This window comes from Epinephelus lanceolatus, chromosome 1 (assembly GCF_041903045.1).
Source record: "Epinephelus lanceolatus isolate andai-2023 chromosome 1, ASM4190304v1, whole genome shotgun sequence".
Taxonomy (NCBI): Eukaryota; Metazoa; Chordata; class Actinopteri; order Perciformes; family Serranidae; genus Epinephelus; species Epinephelus lanceolatus.
In genome coordinates this window covers 49,556,002-49,576,356 of record NC_135734.1, presented here as the reverse complement: position 1 = coordinate 49,576,356, position 20,355 = coordinate 49,556,002, and the positions used below count along the sequence as shown (strand labels likewise).

Genomic DNA, 20,355 nt, shown 5'->3' with positions numbered 1-20,355 from the left:
ATCTCTTATCCAAGAGGCTTCATCAGTTCATGCTTGTCTGACTAGGCTGGAACTAGTCTGACAAACTGGTGTGTAAGCACCCAGGTATTTAACCTCTGAGAAGGTCTTCACAAGGCCAGTGATGTCATTGGTTCATTAGTGCTCCAATGGTGTGTCAACGACAGTTGTTGCAACTCCTGCTGCAACGGTGGTCGTGGTCATCTATCTCCCTTCTTCGACCTTCTGCCTCCCTTCTCCTCCTCAACAGACGAAGCATTAGCAGAACAAGGTTGTTGTCGTGCTGCTGCTTCAAGAATATAAGCAAAACAAGCCTGAAAAAGGCACTAAGAACGGCATCGTCAAGCATCTTGTTATCTGGAGCGAGGACTACAGTGTTTTCTTCCAATAAACGTAAACACGTAACATCTGCCCCGCCCCCTATCCAATCAGAAACCTTCCCTGCCCCAAACCTTGTGCAGACCTGAATACAGGCGATTAAAAGGCGATTAAACTGATCTCCGTGTAAACCTTCATTCAGAATGAATATTTCTCATGTAAACTACCTGGAAAAACTTTAATTCCGAATGATTTCATTCAGATTTATTTCATTCTGAATGAGAAGCCATCATGTAACCACACCCACTGTTACCATTAATCCCGTCCTTGTCCAGCGTAACTCAGACATCCACTGCGACACTGCAGCACGTCACAGTAACATGACCTATGTAAGATGAAAAAAACAAAAAACTTTCACTGAATTCAGATGAAGAAGAACCTTATTTTAGGTCTTACTTTAATGGAAACATTAGTACAATAGTAAGAATGTAGCACAACATGAAAGTGTGCTCTGTTTATTGAAATGTGAAATTGCAATGAAAATATTTTGTCCCTAGAAACAATGAATATCATAAGAAATAACTGTGATCTCAATATTGAAAATAATTGTGATTATTATTCTGGCCATAATCGTGCAGCCCCAGAAGAAAGAGGTGGAGGAAAAGAGAGAAGAAGGGGAAAGTGCTGGAGGAAAGGAAAGAGAGGTGTAAAAGGGAAAAGGTCTTAAAAGAGTAGATGGGAGGAGAGAGTAAAGAAAGAAATGTAATATTAGTGAGGGAGAAGAAGAGCAGAGCAGAAACTGGGAGGAATGATGGAAATGTGCCAGAACAAAGAGAAAACCTGAGGAGGAACAATGGGAGGCAGGGAAGTAAAAGGGAAACAGGAGGAGGGAGGGAAAAAGGAGGGAGCGTTTAGACTGAGTGAAAAGTAGAACAGAGGAGAAGAGGAGGAGAAGTGCCTGAGATACAAGTGTAACTAATGTGGGTGAAATCACCAGGCGGTCGCCAGCCACAGCTCCACTGGGAGATCAGCTAATCTAGCACACTGCTTTTATTAATTAATCAGTTATGAGACAGAGAGAGGGAAAACCAGAGAAAGGAGAGAATACATGAGAGGCAGAGTAAAAAGGGAGAGTCGGGGAGGGAGGAGAAGAGAGGTACTCTAATATTCCTGACTCCAGGGCTGAGACAGTGACTCAGCTTTCAATTTTAGTGAACAACGATGTTCAAAATGATGTGTAAGGGAGGGAGGAGAGGAACGAGAGAGGGAGCGCACAATTATTTCTCAAGTCAGTGAGGTGAAGTGAGGTCTTTGTTTTCAAGTGCTGCAGCAGTTTGCCAGTTTGCTCACTTTGGCACGTAACGAGTTCTCTGTGGAAGAAGTCTTATCAGGTTTGTTGTCTCTATCTGAGACCCTGTGTCCTCATGAGGACATCACATTTTGGGTTTACTGGACCTTATTACATTCTGCTTCACTCAGACCTGTTGTCCTCGTTCATGGACACTATTTTGTGCCATCTAGTGGAAGTCAAACCACAATACACTAATCCATGTAAAAACAAGATGGCAGCCATCTCTGCCAAGTCAGTCTGCAGCTGATCCGGACACAAAAGTTGACAAGGTCCAAAACCTGATCAAATCTGATGGTTGAAACTTGTTTATTTATGGTTAATAACATTCGTAGTTTGATAAGCCAACAGATTTCACCAATGGTGACAAGGTTAAGACGCTGTTAATTAAAAAATACTCATTTGGAGACATAAGAAATTTATCAGCAGCTCGCTGAAGGACATTGAGACTTTATTATCGTCTGGTTTGAGGATATAGGGACTTTATTATCGCTGACAATGTTTAGTTTTTTATACATATCAGGTCCTACTAATCCCAAATAGCTAGGATAAATCAAAAATGTGAACCAAACAAAAATCCCTCTCTCAGGAGGCCATAGGTGCTGAGTTTGTATTAACATTTTGATGCTTTTCTTTTTCTAATATTGTAGATATTCAACACAAAATTAGATAAAGGAAACACACTGTCTATTTTCTAGGTCAGAAATATGGTGATGGGTGAGTGCACACTAATCAGGCAGCAAAACTAAATATGACTGTGGTGCACCAAGCATTCAGATCGCAGCATATGTTCGGGCTGCAACTGTAATACAACACAGCAGAGTGAGGTCTTCGGCCACAAAACTCAATCGGGTGTTTCTCTCTGTTCTGTTCAGTAATTAATGTTTAATGCATTTATGTTTCTGTCTTTAATTGTCTTGTATTCATGCATATTAAAATCCTGTTTGTAAATAATGATTCACCTCAGTGGCTGTGAATAAATCGTGTGTGTGTTTCTGTTTTATCTCTGCACAGGCCACATGAGACTGTGGTGCCTCTTGAAGACCCCATAGTTACTGAGGTGACGTCAACACTGCAGGAATGGGCCTTACTATGGAAACAGCTCTATGTGGTAAGCAGCACGTTATATTTTTCTGTAAGTGTGTCGTGTGCCACTGCAGTTTGTTTTGTTTGCTGTGCTTTGCTACATCGTGCATTGAGGCAGAAGAGCCAAGCTCAACAGACTGAGTCAACCAGACACACTGAAGCTGTTAAATTTCATTAATCTTCAAAAGAATAACCTGCACAAGACTCGTGTTATTATGAATTTTATCATAAAGGATGGAGTTTGATATTCAGCATAAACATCATTATTTGTAATGATGTAACGTCTGTCCATCCCATCTGTGAACACCATGTCTCAAGAAAGCCTCATGGGAATTTCATTAAATTTGGCACAAACGTCCACTTGGACCCATATATAATCTGACTAGATTTGGAGGTCATAGGTCAAAGGTCAAGGTCACTGTGGCCTTGTCTGTGTCATTCTTGTGAATGCAATATCTCAAGAACACCGTGAGGGAATTTCTTCAAATTTGGCAAAAACGTTCACTTAACAATGAACTGATTACATTTTGGTGGTCAAAGTTCAAGGTCAGTGTGACCTTGAATCAATCTCATTCTTGTGAATACAATATCTCAACAAGGCCCTCAGGAAGTTTTCTCAAATTTGACACAAATGTCAAATTGGGCTCAAGAATTAAATCATTAGAATATGGAGGTCGAAGGTCAAAGGTCACTATGACCTTACAAAACATGTTTCGGCCACAATTCAGGAATTCATACACTAATTAAGAAGAAATTTCACACAAATGTCTCATTGCATAAAATTATGAAGTGAGAACATTTTATATCCAAAGGGTCAAAGGTCAACTTCACTGTGACATCATAATGTTCTGCAGAAACCCTTTTCTGGCCATTACTCACTGTCATATTTCAGAAACAGAAGGGGACACATTTGGTCAGATACTGAATCCGTGACACTTGGATGTCCACCTTGAAACTGTGCTGATTGTATCGATCTTCTGTGCTGCTGGGTGCAAGATGTGTGTGAAGCATCCATGTTTTCACAAACATAGATGTAAACTGTTAAGTGCAACTTGACTGGTTTGCAGAGGCGTACGTCCACAAGGTGGTAACTGTAGTTTAAGCCTAAATATGATCTTTTCCTCACTATAACCAAGTGGGTTTTGTGTCTAAAGCTAACCACACATTAACTACAGTGCTGTTGAAATGTAAAGTTTCAGCGTATCAGCTACATAATAACATGCAAACGTTACGTAACATATCTGTGGTTTGCAGAGATATAAAATGCAAACATTTACTCTGGGGATTGTCTTGTTATAATCCAGCTGGTTTAGTCATGTTTGCAGTGACAGCAGCTTTGAAAGTCCACTTTATGTGCACATTATGTCACTGTGGCATGTGGTGTTTTCACTCACCTGCAGCTGACACGCTAACATTTCAACAGAGAGACAGCTGCATTGCAACATTTCATAGAATAGGAAGGAAACACTGAATCCTTTGCGTTCAGCTTTCCCTCAGATATGTAAAGTGTCCCCCGTTAGCTTGAAGCACTTCTTGTATTTCTGTTGAGAAGCCCGCAGTGTTACGTCCTCACTCTACACATGGAACGATGCCATTAAGTCTGTCTGAGTTTCACTTTGTGCTATCCTCCTCCAAGCAGTGTGTATGTGCTTGTGTGAGGTTCTGTGTGTTTTGCAGTTTAATCGAGTGTCAAAAGACGTTTCAGACACAGTAGTGAAGAGCTGAAGATGTGCCGCAGGTTGTGTCTTTCTCTCTTTGTGTCTAGGTTTTGTTTTCAAGGTTTTTGCAACAGCTTGAATCTTCTCCTCTTTACCTTTCTGTTTCCTTTTCCATTTGTTTGGTTTATTTAAACCTGCTGACAGTCAAAATGAAAAAGTTGAGAAAGTTTAGTTTCCTTACAGACGGACTTATGGGGTTGAATTCATTTACATTCACAATATACATTACATGCTTATCGTTAGTGCTATGTTGTAGGCAACTGGATTTGCTTGCTTTTCTTGAAGACGTTTCGCCTCTCATCTAAGAAGCTTCTTCAGTTCTAAATGACTGGTACGAAGTTGCAGGCTATAAACAGTATGGGTGGGAACCCTTGCAGAGTCGTAGGGGTCACGTGAGCTCTTAGTTTCAGAGTTGTTAAGGTCACAATGTGAGTCGTTGACCCATCTGGCCACCATGTGAGCCGTTAGGGTCAGGTGGGTCCAGGTGTGAATGGGCGTGAAGTCGTCTGGGGGGGGGATCCCAAGACTGCATTGTAGGTGGGGGATAAGTAGTGTCGTAAGCCACCCCCTCTGTTTAACGATGGTCGTTCCAGCTTGACGTAGATGGCTTATTTTACCCCTCTTTCAAACCATCTTTCCTCCCTGACCAACATGTGCACATTGCTGTCCTCAAAGGAGTGTCCCTTCTCCTGTAGATGTAAGTGGACAGCCGAGTCTTGACCAGAGGAGCTGGCTCTCCTGTGTTGTGTTGTGCCATGCGCTTGTGGAGTGGTTCCTCGGGTCAAGACTCGGCTGTCCACCGCTTCTTGGATGAGAGGCAAAACATCATCAAGAAACACAAGCAAGTCCAGTTGCCTACGATATAGCCCTTACGATTACCATGACCTGGATGACTGAGAATCTTCACAGACAAATTACATGCTTACGGTACTTTTGCCTGACTGATAGATGAAACATCCTTTATAAACATACGTTCTGCTTTTATAAAAACAAAAGATCTCCATCGTTGTGTGAACTCAGTTAATGTGATCAGGGTCATTTACTAAATATTTCAAGTTGGAGCAATAAATGCTCACCACTGATTAACTAACAATTGAGTCACTTTTTATTCTGAAAAACAAATAAACATTACTTCATTGTGCTTTGTCTTAGAGCCAATAACAGTGGTGGAAACAATGAGGAACATGTTCTCGTTCCCAACTAGAGGGTAACACAGGAATGGATTTTGACTCTTGTCCCGTCCCAATCCTGACTCATGTCCAACGGTTTTATCTTGTCGTGAATCTTTGGTCTGAACTGGACTTTAAGCTTTTCCTTAACATACTTGGTTAGGTTTAGGAAAAGATTGATGGATCGGTTAAATGACGCTGACTTTTGGTTTTACATGAGACAGGAACAGCGATCTCCTAGGTGAAAGTCCTGTGTTTGTCCTGTGTGCGTTTGATCTATCCACCCTGACATCCTTCCAAAGACTTTCTCACTCTTTATGCTACCTCAGTTGCTCGGGGCATCAGCAGATGGGTTGGCATTAGAGTTATTTGAAAGTCCAGTGCTTCTCATGCAGACAATAAATGGTGCCTTGCGTGTTGGTATCAAATGCAGAGAGGCGTGACCAGGTGTCACCAACGGGTTTTCCTGGGTCATATGTATAAAACACTATTGTTGTTTATCGTTCAGGCCTTTAAGAAGAGATCAGATCTACTTTTTTTTTTGGACCAAAGCTAAAAATGTGTGATCATAAAAATGATAATATGAAGGTGCTGTATGACAGAAATGCATGTGATTAAAGTGACAGCACGGTAAATAACATTATAGAGTATCTTACACAGTCAGACTGTGTGTGTGAAGCTGAAGAGGCTGACAGCAGTTACTCTGACCTGCCTGCCTTCAAACCTGTGCTGTTACTGTTAATTTCTCTCTTACAGACTGTTATTACTCTCGCTGCCTCCTCCGTCCATCCACCATGTCTCACCTCTCTTTTCTTAGCTCTCAGTGGTGCTCTGTCTGTCTGTCTGTCTGTCTGTCTGTTTGATTCCTTACCCAAGATACTGTCAGAATATCTGTTTTTATTGGATACAGAATGTCTACACATAAATGTATAGAGGGATAAATATTATGTGACACAAACCTAGTGGAAATCTAAATCTGTCACCATCTGATCTCTGTTTTTATTCAGAGCGAAGAGACTTTTGTCTTGCTGTCTGCTGGAGTTGAAGCGATGAAAGATAAAACTGTCTTTGGGAGGTTATGCATGACAGATTTTCCATTTTCCATCCTGACAGACTTCACATTAGAGTGTGTCTTGTCACTGAATAAACAAATGTCCTCTTATAGTTAATATAAAGTACCAGTGCTCATGGGTAGATGAAGGGATTTTTGTGGGGATAGAAAGTAAGAAATGACTGACTGACTTACTTGGATAGTACATGTGTAAATCAATAAGAAATGATAGGATGAAAAACTGACAGCAATGAGAAGAAGAGATAGAGGGATGAACTGTGAAGGATGCTGACATAACAGAGTTATAAACCGATGAAACAAATGTAATTCATGGAGCCAGAATAACAGAGCTGACACATCACCTTCAAGTGATCTAAAGGACAATGTTAAACAACAAAAGGTTTGAAGGTGTGAAAGAAGGAGGTTGTCATGTGATAACAAGAAATTGCTCGTGCTTAAAAAATTGTCATTGTCATTGTAAAATGATTATTGTTGTCTTGTTAACTGATGAAAACACCAGAGAATGTGTTTCATTTACCTTAAATGACGGAGGTCGGTGCTGGTAATTAACATGAATGAATAGTCTCATACTGAATTTTACTCTGGTTTATGGCGTGTGGGTGTGATGTTTTGCTGCAGGCGGGGTTCAGCCCCTCTTCTTACACATGCACTGAAGCTCTGCGAAGAGCTGGGGAGTCGACAGCGGCTGCGCTTATGTTCATGAAAGCTCAAGAGTGAAAACACCAGCCGACATAAAATAAGTTATCAGATCAGGCTATATATAGATCAATATATATAGCTAATTCTGATCAGTTAAAAAAATGCCTTGATTGGCCCCGATACTGATCATTGAGATCAGATGAGGACACCTCTAATAAAATTATTTAATAATATCTGATCATTAGAGCAGTCAGTTTCTCCACCAACAATTTCTGTTACTTGTTGTTGGCAATACGAAACCCAGCCTCAAATATCCATCTCACTAAGTTCTTCTATGAAAGTTAAATCTTTTTCAAATCTTCAAAAAGAGCTTTGTGTTGTAGCAAAATAGAGATTGTAAAATAAAAGTTCTTTATTAGCACCCTGTTTTTCCATATTGATTTCATGTAGTTTATTTACGGATACATACAACATGCAAAGAATAACAAGTAGTCTGGAAATCTGTGAAGACACCACCTGTTTTCTCTCACTCTCTCACATACAGACACACATACAGTAGGTTTAGCACGTGTACCAGCACTCACACATGGTCATCTAAAGCGTGTGCATCAAGCTGTGACACATGAATGATCCCCCGATGTATAGACACACACTGTGACGGGCTGAACGCTCAGTAAATGGATGTTCAGCAGCACAGAAGCCTGCAGAGGTGACAGATGCAGCAGAGCAGAAAGGCTGAGTGACACACACACACACACACAGACACAGGCGCACACAGAAAAACACACGTGTACAGTACATATGTGTCCTTCGCTGCATTGATGCGTGGTGTTTATGTGGTTACATCTTTGTCATTCAGTGTCTGTATGTGACGCTGAACTTCAGTAAGTGTTTTCTTCTGCTTTAAAGGCTGCTTTACAGTAAAGTGATGTAATTTTCTGAACTTAGTGGACTGTTCTCGCTTATCATTAATTTGTTTTTATGCACTTAGTCATTACACAACATTACTGACGATTATTTATCAAAAATTTCATCACTGTTCAAATTTTTTCAGTTATGTTATTCACAGCTATTTGTATTTAGCCATGTTAGCAGCGTAGATTTAGGTATGGCATTGCTGATTGATATTTAGTCCAGACAGAAATCTCCACAATTATTGGATGGATCGTTATGACATAAAAAAGGTTGTCCCAGGCAAGCTACAGGACACTTGCACTCAAGCACATTTACTCCACCAGCCAAAAACAAGACAGCAGTCATTTCTGTCATTGACCCAACCGCACACAACAAAGTTGTAGTCCACTGGACTCTTGTACACTATCATCGACTCATCATGTAACATTAGTTACATTAGGAAGTCTGGAAGACGACTAATGTCTTTGTAACAACGATCGTGTCCACACAGGGGTAATCAGTTACGTTGTGTAATATTATCACTTTTCTTTGTGTTTTTTTTTTTTGGATCATATCCAATGAGAGTTTCAGTTCTCTGATGATAGCTGCTGCCTGCAGGTTCATCCAAACCCTTTTTATGTTGTCACTTCCTGCACTCTGTCTGTATTTTTCACGACATTATAGTCATGTGATTGCAAACATTATATTTCAGCTTGGTTCTTAAGTTTTTGCAGTGTATGAAAACATGATGAAGTGATTGCTGACAGCCGGAAAGAAGGCGACATTATGATACGTTATACTATAAAGAAGTCAGAAACCACAAACAAAAAGTTTAGTAGTATCATATAAAGCAGTGGTTTCTAACAAGGGATGACCAGATGTTTTTTTGGTTGAATCCTGGCGAGAATATCTGAACTAATTGTTGCCTCAACTATTTTCTAACATTTTACCAGCTGTATTTCGGCCCAACAACTGGCAGCAGATTCTCAGACTGTCTTCGAATCATCCCCAAAGTTAGCCTTGAACCAGCCATCACCCAGGTGACGCTCTGTGATTTCTCCTCTTACTGAGGGTCTCATTTACTCACATTTAAAGGTGCAGATCTGAAAGTTTACTTCACAGCAAAGTAGCGGTTAAGCTAAAGACAGGTCATTCAGTGGTGGCCATGTAAGAACTTAAAAAAACGGACGCAGCAAACTGCAAGAAGTGCTCTGTCTGATCAGAGCAGGCTTTAACAAAAAGGCACTGTGGCATGCCTCAGGTTTTGCAAACTGCAAGACGTGTTGTCTGTGATCAGGACCTTAGACTGGTCTCATGGCAAGTCAGCTGTAGCTCAGGAGGTGGAGTGGGTCGTCAACCAATCAGAAGACCAATGGCTCCTCCAGTCTACGTGTTGAAGTATCTTTGGGCATGACACTGAACGTCACATTGCTCCTGCAAGCTGTGCCATCGGTGTGTGAGTGCGCGTGAGTGAGCAGCAGGTGGCACCTTGTATAGCCTCGACCACCTCTGTACGAATGCGTGTGAACGTGAATGTGACTGCAGTGTAAAAGCGCAATGAGGAGTCCAAGCAACATGATATACAAATGCACATGCATTTAACATAAGTAAGTCCATTTTAAAACAAGTTTGGATTATTGCAAAACTGAGATGAATACGAGGGACTGAGTGAGAAGGAGGGAGGGAGTGTAGAGGTGGATAAAGGGAGAGTTTGTGTAATGAAGGGGGAGAAAGAGAAAGGTGGAGTGTTCAAGAAACGAAGAAATCAGAGAGTAAAAGAGAGTCTGTTCATATTTCTCCATATCTGTGTCCCTCTGTTTCTCAGTTTTCCCTCCATCTCAGCCCATCTTTAGTTTTCTCCTTCTGCCTCTTCTTTCTCCCACAATGTTTTGTTTCTCATTCTTTAATTTTCTCCCTCTCTTATCTCTTTCATGGTGATGTCAAAGTAGATAAGATTGTGTGTGTGTGTGTGTGTGTGTGTGTGTAGGCGGGATAGATGTGTGAACAGGAAGGAGAGAGGACAGTTAGTGGTGACAACTGAACAATGATAGAGGGATGTGAAGACGGGGATAAACGCAGAGGGAGACAGACAAGTTTGTGTGGATGTGTGTTTGTGCGTGTGAGTGTGTGTCAGTGCGTTTGTGTGTGTGTGTGGAGACAAGAGAAAGAAAAAGTAGAGCTGGAATGACAGTGAAGACATACAGTGGGAGGAGGCAGAGGGCGGGGAAGTTGTCCCCATCCAGCTCTTTTAGCTTTACAATGCAGTGACATTTTCTGCAGCTGTACAGAGGAGATGACAGACAGAGCATAGTGGCTGCAAACAGACACGCACTTTAAAGTCCATGGCTGAAATTCACTGTATGTATTCATGATCAGGAGATGAACGTCTCTGTATAAAGACCATTATTCATTTTGTGACGTTCCTGATTGTAAACATTTTGACATGTCCATGCAAAATGAAGTAAATGTTAATTTTTCTTTTATCATCTTTATGATTGAATGCAGCAGTGATTCTGCCTCCGGCTATATGTTGTACATTTTACATGCTGTAGTTTCTGTAGAGGCCTCAGACGCACATCAGGGTTGTATTTTATGTTTCTGACAGGAGAAAGCAGTCTTTTTATTTGCTAATACCCAGTGAAGAAACTATTGAGCAGACTCAGCTACAGAAAACATACAAAAAGAAACATCACCAACAGAATTTCAACAAAAAAAACCAACATCACAAACGCACACTGCAAGAATAATGAAAAAGATAAGTTATTACTAAACCAATTCAAGGTTGCAGCACATTCACAGATTCAGTCTGTCATTAATGAAGCTGCGTGTGAAGTTTACAAGATGCTGTTGAAGAATCAACACATTAAATCAGTTTCAGGTCACCAAAACACACTTAAACACACATGCACACACATACAAACATGAGGCACTGAGTGTAAGATGTTGTAAAAAAGGCAGCAGGGCATAAAAGAAATCATTGTCACATTGTCTTCACTCTGCTGCACAGACACACAGGCTTACATATACGTGCATACGTTTACACACATGTCGTGGAGCAAACATGCATGCAGAAGGAAAACCGTGATGCGTGAAAACACACAGACTTGTAGTCAAACATTACATCAACAGAACTAATGTACTGTACATGTGTATGTAGCCTGATCACACTGCTTATTGGGAAATAAAAAGTTTCCAAAAAAACATGCATCCTGACACTCAGAGCAGCATTTTACAGTCCAGGAAGCCAAACAAGTGAATGTGATCCTATAATCTGACTAAAATCTGTACAGCAGGGGACAGATGGTGAAAGACAGAGTAGTACAGAGAGACATACTGAGATAAATGAGAAGGAAGGAAGGATAATGATGCTGTAAAGAGACACAGACAGTGACTGGCAGAGGAAATTCAGATATAACTGAAAATATAAAGCAGAGAATCTCTGTCTGTGTGTGTATGTGTGTGTGTGTGTGTGTGTGTGTGTCGCATATCCGCATATCTCAAGAACTGATCATCTGCTTTACTTCATATTGGCGGCTGCATTGCTGGGAGACCCAAGCACATGCAGTGTCCAAGCTGGTGCATTTTGAACATGCAACACGTGAACACAGCTGAGTGTGTTTCACCAGTGTCTCTGGCTGCAGGTAGCCACAACTTTTTTTGCCATATTGACTTACAACAGTGATAATGTTACCACCGTAGAGTGTATAAAATAATGAACGTAGCCACATTAATGTCACCCATTAGTTTGTCAGCCATTGCCATCTTGATTTTTTGGAGCCAGAAGTGACCATATTTGGATGAAAGGCTGTTGTGGAGGAGCGAGGGGTGGATCTGACTCACAGACTGGGGTGACGCCTCACAGCTCCGGCCTGTCATTCAAGCAGCCCTGCACTTAATTATACACAACTTTAAACCGTAATAAAATGTACTAGTCCATACCCACTGAGTGCACAGTTGCCCACACACAGTTTCACATGGTGTGTGTTTGGGATACAGGTCATAGGAAATTGCAGATTAAATAGTCAACTGAACCCATTAAGAAGAGCAATGTATTCAGACAGAGTGTTTGTGGATTTGATAGTACGATTGCTTTATTGAAAGTACAGTAGTACCATTGCCAATAGTGGGATAGTTAGTGGGCTAAAACTGTACATTAGTAGTTGAGGTAGCACGTTGAAAGGCAGATAGTTAAAGTGTTTATATGTTGTATTGACTTAAAAGTGGGGCGCACTGGTAGTTCACATGGGAAAGGTGCAGCTAGCCCTTGTTGCAGCTGTGTGGGTTGGAATCCAGCCTTTGTTCTTTGCTGCATGTCTTCCTTGCTCTCTCTCTCCCATCCTTCTGTCATGCTTCACTGTCCTGTCAAACATAGGCAAAAAATGTATATTACAGAAGCTCAGTTTTAGTAAGTTTTCCAACTTTTGCCAAGAGGGAACTTTAGATATTGGTCCCTAGATTATGTTCACCCAGTTTCATGCAGATCGCTCAAACTTTCTAGGAAGAGATCCATTTGAAGTGTTTTTCAAAAAATTCAAAATGGCGGAAAATCTATATAAGCGGAACTTATGGGTTCTTGAGGCAAATTTGTTCCTCATGAGGAGAGGCATCTCTGTGCAAAGTTTCATGTCTCTACGACATACGGGGCATGAGATATGCCCATTCAAAGTTTGACATTTCAGTGGGTTGCTATAGCGCCCCCCTTTGGCCAATTGATGTAATATTGCTTCATTGGCATCCTCCCATGACCCTCTACCACTGTGCCAAATTTCACATGGATTGACCAAGTCAGTGAGGAGAAAAACGTGGAACACACACACACACACACACACACACACACACAGACAATTTTCGTCATTATATAGTAAGATTAGCTAAACAGACCAAAACGTTTTTTTGTTTACTTGCTTAATGACTCATACTTAAAGTTACTTAACATCTGCTCAAGGTGGAGCTTTCAATTCCAATATGTTGCAGGATAGTTTAGTGAATAATAATGCATCACATTTTAATTGTTATATTTTGTGAATATAATCTGAATCTTGCAGTGCAACCAGTAACATGTCTCTGTCAAGTAAATGTAGCACAATGTTTTAATCTGAAGTAGAAGTACATATACTATGTGCACGTTTACCAGTAAGTATAGTGTGCTGTTGATTTGCATGTTTTAAAGTGCTTTGGAGGCATTTAGTAAGATATTTTAGGGTACAGTTTGTTAGAATAGCAGCATAATTCTATATTTTTCATATCTAAACATAATTTCTTTTTATTTAATCTTTATTTAACCAGAAAAACTAAACAGTAAACATTTCTTTTTCCAGAGTAAGACCAACTCTGAACCAAATTTCCCCTCAGGATCTTTTAACCATACAGACAGAAAGACCAAAGTCAAGTTTAATTTGGTGGCTGCTGGAACGAGGAGGAGGAGGAAGTGGCTGAAAGGAAAAAATGCTGAATCCCTCAGTGCTTCAAAGTTTCTTTAAAAAACCCAGTGAAAATCATTCAAAGGAAAAAAGCTGTAGATACTTTGCTATGCTCTTTGCAATGTGGCATCAAAAAATAAAAAACCACACCTCGCCTTAAACCCATGCTTAAATATTGATGACTGAAAGAAATAAAAGATGCTCTTAGTTGATTGCTTGTTCTGTGGTTTAATGGGGATTCTTCCTTTGACTGCCAGTCCACACTGTAATGTCTGGAGATAATTGGTGTGTGGTCGGCAGGGTTGTGTAAGGATAAAACTTTGCAGTATGTCATGGGACGGAGAACGAATGATAGTAGAAATGTCTGTTATTCTTGTCTCTGTCTGGTTTGTGTGTGCATGTTCTTTATAGTGACAGATGTAACATGTTTTTTTTGCAGTCATAGGGGAGTTTGGTCTGCAGCTCAGCCAGCATCAGCAACCCTGACTGCAGAAACTATGTGTATATACTGACAGACCTTTTTCACAGCAGCTGTGTCAACAGCAGGAAACACATGATCAGAGGCTTAGTCCCATTAAGTCTCCCAGTAAGCTGTTCCAGTGAACTAGTAGCAGGACCTCCCCTGGAATGCAACCATCATTAATGTTATTGAATGCACCCTTTTCCAGCTGTGACAAATGGAAAATGCCTGTTTACAGCAAACCCACACTGAGTGACCACTTTATTAGGTACACTTAATGCAATCCAATATAACTGATCCATGCTCTGTCACAGAAGTAGTAATTTGATTACATGTCTATTGTTGCATTTTATTAAAATATGGGCCTAAGCTGTGGTCTGTTGGGAAGGCCCTATTAAAGTTGCCAGGATTATTATTATTTGTGATTCTTATGTTGTTAAAATGTGTTTCTAATATTCTTACATCTGGATTCCACTGAGAGCCTCTGTCGCACATTCTGGCTGTGACGAGGCCACTGGAGTTGATCGCGGTTACTCTAGACGATGCTTGTAATTCCACCAAATGTGCTGCTCTCAGTTTCAGAAGCGGCTCTTTGCTAAAAACACACATCTAAACAACACATTCTTATCCCAACTCGTGGAATACTGACACTTGGTCAGTGGCCCGGCACATCAAAATATTACACACTAGGTACCTTCCTGCATCAGTTCTGGATGTTCCAGGAAAGCGTGTCAATTATGTTCGTTACATGCTCACATGCTCACACTTCACTAGTCTTCAGTTTTACAGGAGATGAACAGTGTTTGTTAAATGTGTACTGTCTTTGTCAAAATAAACTCAGAATGTGAGTAAAAAACTTCATTTTACGGTTTATTTTCTAAGGTTTGGGCAACAAAAGCATGTTGTGTGGTTTAGAAAAAGAAATCATGGTTTGGCTTTACATATATGTTTGCTACTAATTTGATGTAACCTCACATGACGTACGTTACTAGCATAGTATGCTTCACATACTAGCATACTACGTCATTATTTAAATAACTTGCAAAATGAAGAGCGGACAGATGAAAGTCCAGAATTAGTTTGACCCGTCCACTGTTCCTCCCACCTGCCTGAAGCAAACTGTCTCAGTCTTTATACAGTAGTTACCTGGAGTGTCAACAAATGCCATCGCCCATTGCATCCCTTGCTGCTGCTAATGGTGCCTCTGTGCGTTGGGTCACTGACCAAGCATCGATATTTGGTGAGTTAGGAGTGCAACCAGATAAGTGTACTCTAATTCTGAAGGAGTCTCGCCACAGGTGCGGAGAGCAAGTCAGCCAGGCAGGAAGTATAACGACAGCATCTGGTCAGTTTTCAAAATAAACATTCTTTCAGTCCATGTCACTCATAACTGGACTTTTATATCAGTATTAACTTTGTAGACTACAGCACAACAAAGTAGGAAATAACAACAATAAACACAATTAAAACAGACAAGAAGGAAGCCATTTGTAGAAGCACAAATAAGGGGAAAATGACCTTCAAGTCTTCAACATCTTGCAGGTGTAACACTCCACTTCTTCGTAGTATGATGCACGCTGGAGGATGGAACTAAACTGAGTCGTGACCTAAATGCACTGCCTGTCGTGTTTGTAAATGGGGTGGCCAAAAAATTAGCTCCATATACTGAAAAACCACAACATTGTTTTTTTCCTTTATATGGATATTCTGAAGAAGAAAATGCTGTTGCATGTCAGAATAAAATATTTACTCAGTTCTCTTCATTGTATTCCACAGTTATCGTAAAATCTTGGATGAAAAGGACTTTGATGGATTTTTGACAACACTGAACATGTCTTTTCAACATTTCTTACGGGCTCAGATTCTGTCAGTGTTACTGTATATACTCAGTATATGACAGTGTGCTGTATCTGATCTGTCTTCTACCCTCCAGGCCTGTGCACTCATTTTCTGTACAGTTTGACTGGCAGCTCTGTGCAGTAAAGCTAACAGCACGGTGTTAAAACGCCACCTCTGGTTTTGGCCTTTGACACACATCTCTCTGCATCTGTCTCTCATGCTGTGCGTCTGCTCCGTGTGATTAAATGTGGGGAGAGATGACTGTGGATAGGAGGTGGATACAGCAGTGGCACTACTTTCTGTCCTAAAACCAGATCAGCTCCTGTGTGTACGGGAGCACATGCTGAAAACAGTTGCAGAACTCCCTCCCATCATCATCCTAATTGTAGAGTTGGATTTGAAGCAGATAATCAATCACATGGCTCATCAAACTGTCAGTTATCATGAAGCAGATAATGGCAGCTGGTATGTTGTCAGGTTGAAAGCTTTCTCTCGAGAAAAACAAAACAGGGTGAATAACTTTTAATCAATGTGATGCTGTTAGCATGTGAAAAGAAAGAAAGAAAATGTCTGCATTGTATGTTTTTGCACGTTACAGATACATTTGCACTTTTCATATGTATCATATAGTTTCTAAAGTGACATAGAATATGGGCTGACTTTGTCATCTGGAGGTGGAGGCGATGGTGGTTGGCGTGTTACCTAGATGAGACACTTGCCAAGCTGCAGACCACTGTTAGAGACCGACAAACAACAGAACCGGTTGTGATTTAGCGAGTCATTGCGGTTTCCCAGACGCTTTTTAGGCTCTGAACGTGGATGTTTCACAGCAACCCATTTCTGTTTTTCCACCGGGGATAGCACCATGAAAATCAGGTGTTTTTTTTACCAAGACAATGCTGTGTTTTCTTGCTGTTTTGGAGCCAGAAGGAACCATATTTGGACTCAACAGTACACCTGTGGAGGAGCGAGGGGTGGATCTGACTCATAGACTGTAGTGACGCCTCGCAGAAAGCCCATGAGTCAAAGCAATCCCACCCTTAATTATGTCTAACTTTAAGCCTTAGTAACATTTAAACGGGTGAGTTATATAACAGTGAACCCCATGTACAGTTGTCATGAACGAGGAAATCATCTATAGAGACCAAAACCTTTTTCGTACCAGGCTGTAAACATGTTTATTTCTGCTGTAAAGTTGGACATTTTAACATGGGGGTCTGTGGGGATTGACTCGCTCCTGGAGCCAGCCTCAAGTGGACATTAGAGGAACTGCAGTTTTCGGCACTTCTTTGTTGGCTTCGATTTTCAGCTCTGGAGGCTGCCTCTTGGGCTTGTGCACAAATGTTGGAATTGAGGTAGGGTGAGCAGAGAAACTTAAATTAAGCACGACACAAGGCTTCTTCCAGCTTTAAGTAACAGGTTCAAGATCACCAAATTAAAAATAAAAATCTTAGGCTCTTTTGGCCGTTTCAGTACAGTGAGTCCTCTACAGAATTGGTTTCAAACTTCAGCTGTGGTGGTTGCCTCTTTGTAGAAGCTCAAATAGATTTGAAATAACAAAATGCCTCATACAGTAAAACAGTACTCAGGTGCCCACATGTAGACTGAAACAGTTTTTGGTTGCTGTTATCATTTCTCCTGTTTCAACCTGGTCTCACTCCGAAGTCGTCAAAAACTAGCGCTTGGTCACTGACTTCTGGTGTCAGATACCAATGCTGTCCCTTCACGCTGGCATGATGCACGGCCAGTCCCCATTATAGTTTAACGTCGCCCAGCAGTGTCAGGGAAAAATGCGGTGGGACAGCAACAAAAGTTAAGGCGGTGAAAGTCCAAGTAGGGTGTGCAGAAAGGGTGGTCTATGGGTACAGCAATCACCGAGCCGTTGCTCCCTTCCTGTTTGATTGTAAAGCCAAACCCTGTTTTGGTGAAAGCAGCAGGGAGGCAGAACTGAGTACAGTTTAATATATTTTTATTTATCACAAATTAGATTGTTATCATGATGTTCAACAGTTATGACGTTACCCTCATACCATGCAGCCCCACTCCTGTTCATACTATGTGTGAAGCAGTCCCCTTCCTCATGTGCTTCCAGTGTAAGCGATAGGAAACACAGTCTGCAGTCCCCAGTGTCTGTAGTGAAAATACATTTCAAAGTTCATTTGAAGCCATTATGACACTTCAGCAGTCTGAGTTTGACAAATCAAGTGGGTACAATTAAAGTTAAAGTCTTTTACTCCTCCACAGCAGCTTAGCAAGCAAACACAGGGGATTTTCTACCAAACAGACTCTAACTGTGGAGTATACCCAGCTGATCTAACTCAGACTGCTGAATCCTCAAATTGGCTTCAGATAGAAATAAATAATGGAAAATCTTTTTACACAGAAGAAAGGTCGTGGATTTTGTCCCCATCCTTCTCCACTGAAAGTGAGTCAGACAGGGTAACTTCAATGATCTGTATTAAGTGTAAGTATGATTATATGGAGCACTAACTATTGTTTTTACACAGACTTGAGGAAATGCAGTCCTTTCCTTTAGCCTGTGGCACATTGGTGAAGCTCTGAAATGTATTGCTCTCATCAGCAATACTAATCGGATCAATCAAACACTGATCTTCATCTTTTTAATGAAGCTTTGTGTTAGTTCATGCAGCACACGGACGTCATATGCCCCAGCTGTAATCAGCTGACAGCCAGCTGATTGGATCATTGCTTCAAATCAGTCACACACCAATCACAGCCCATTCTCACAAGATGGCGGTCCATTTAAATATGGCCTGCTACTCACTAATGTGTGCTGCACCAGTGCTGCCACACACCACTGCTGCTGGCAAAGCTTTGCCTCCTCCACCCCAGCCTCAACCCCAACCTCTGTCCCAGCCTCCACCCCAGCCTCCATCCCAGCCTCCACCCCAACCTCTATCCCAGCCTCCACCCCAGCCTCTATACCAGCCTCCACCCCAACCTCTATCCCAGCCTCCACCCCAGCCTCTATCCCAGCCTCCACCCCAGCCTCTATCCCAGCCTCCACCCCAGCCTCTATCCCAGCCTCAACCCCAGCCTCTATCCCAGCCTACACCCCAGTCTCTATCCCAGCCTCCACCCCAGCCTCTATCCCAGCCTCCACCCCAGTCTCTATCCCAGCCTCCACCCCAGCCTCTATCCCAGCCTACACCCCAACCTCTATCCCAGCCTCCACCCCAGCCTCTATCCCAGCCTCAACCCCAGCCTCTATCCCAGCCTACACCCCAACCTCTATCCCAGCCTCCACCCCAGCCTCCACCTTCCTATCCTATCCTGCATCCAGTAATAAGTGCTATCCTGCACCATGAGATTTGGTGAGTGTTAAGCCCACTTCCTTTCAGCAGCACACCTGATAGACAAAACACTGGTGTCTGTACAAGTGCAGATGACATAACTAAGGAAACCTTTTAAGGGATTATGTGCAACATATTTAGGTAAGTCCCTGAGCTAAGAAAAAAATTAAGCTTCAGGGTCACGCTCAAGGGGTTTTGTTCAGGCGGTCCCTGGTTCTGGCAAACTTAGACTCATTGACCCAAGTGAGTGTTGTTACAAATAACAAGGTGAAACCAGGTGTTGTGTCTCTGTCCAGAGGGAATGCAGGGTTGACATACTGATGGTCCTCTCCCCATCAGACCCTGTCTCTCCCTGTCTTCTCTTGTGTCTGCTCTCTCTCTTTCTTCCTTTCATGTACACACAAACATCACACATTTGATTTCAAGGCTCTCTGTGGGCACCAGCCTCGGGATATAAGCTCTGCTGTCAAACGTCTTTATCATCAAGTGAGCTGTATATCACTATCTTTAGAGTGCACACCTCGCTGTATCTCCTCGCAGCTTTTTGCACTCTCTCCAACATTGCAAAAGTGGAGAGGAGCTTTCTGCTGCAGACTGGCCCGTGGGTGGGTGGATAGCTGAGAGAGAGAGGGTGAGAGAGAGAGGGTGAGAAGAGAGATAAAGAAAGATGAGAAAGATGGAAACTGGGAGCAGGTCAGAGGATGGAGGAGAGGCAGAATAAGGCTTAGGTACACACACACACACAGACACACAAGCAGAGAGAGAGAGGGAGAGAGGTGGTGTTGCTTCAGTACATTGTGAGTGGATCTCAAGTCGTTTGACAGGCTATGATTTTCTTCTCGTCTGCCGGGTTGGATTGCTGCTCAGCGGCTCGCTAGTAGAGTCAGAGAACGAGAAAGAGGAGAAAGGCGAGGAGAGAAACAAGTGGATTTATCAAGCCAACACACCTGTAAGTAGCTAACATCATCTCCTACGTTTGGGCATTCAGTGTGTGTCTGTTTCAAAATACAGCTTCTGTCATTCAGCTGTGTGTGTGTGTGTGTGTGTATGAGAGAGTTTTCCACAAAAAGTGAAAGTGTGT

General features: G+C 41.8%; 1 protein-coding gene across 9 annotated transcripts in view; it reads left to right on the top strand.

The window, feature by feature from the left end:
- The window catches only part of dock3 (dedicator of cytokinesis 3), a 308,157-nt gene that overhangs the window by 179,723 nt on the left and 108,079 nt on the right, over positions 1–20,355 (top strand). For all 9 annotated transcript variants that reach the window (XM_078171836.1, XM_078171839.1, XM_078171833.1 and 6 more), the window contains exon 5: positions 2,678–2,774. In XM_078171836.1, the coding sequence (XP_078027962.1) occupies positions 2,678–2,774 (97 nt within the window). The remainder of the gene's footprint in view (positions 1–2,677; positions 2,775–20,355) is intronic.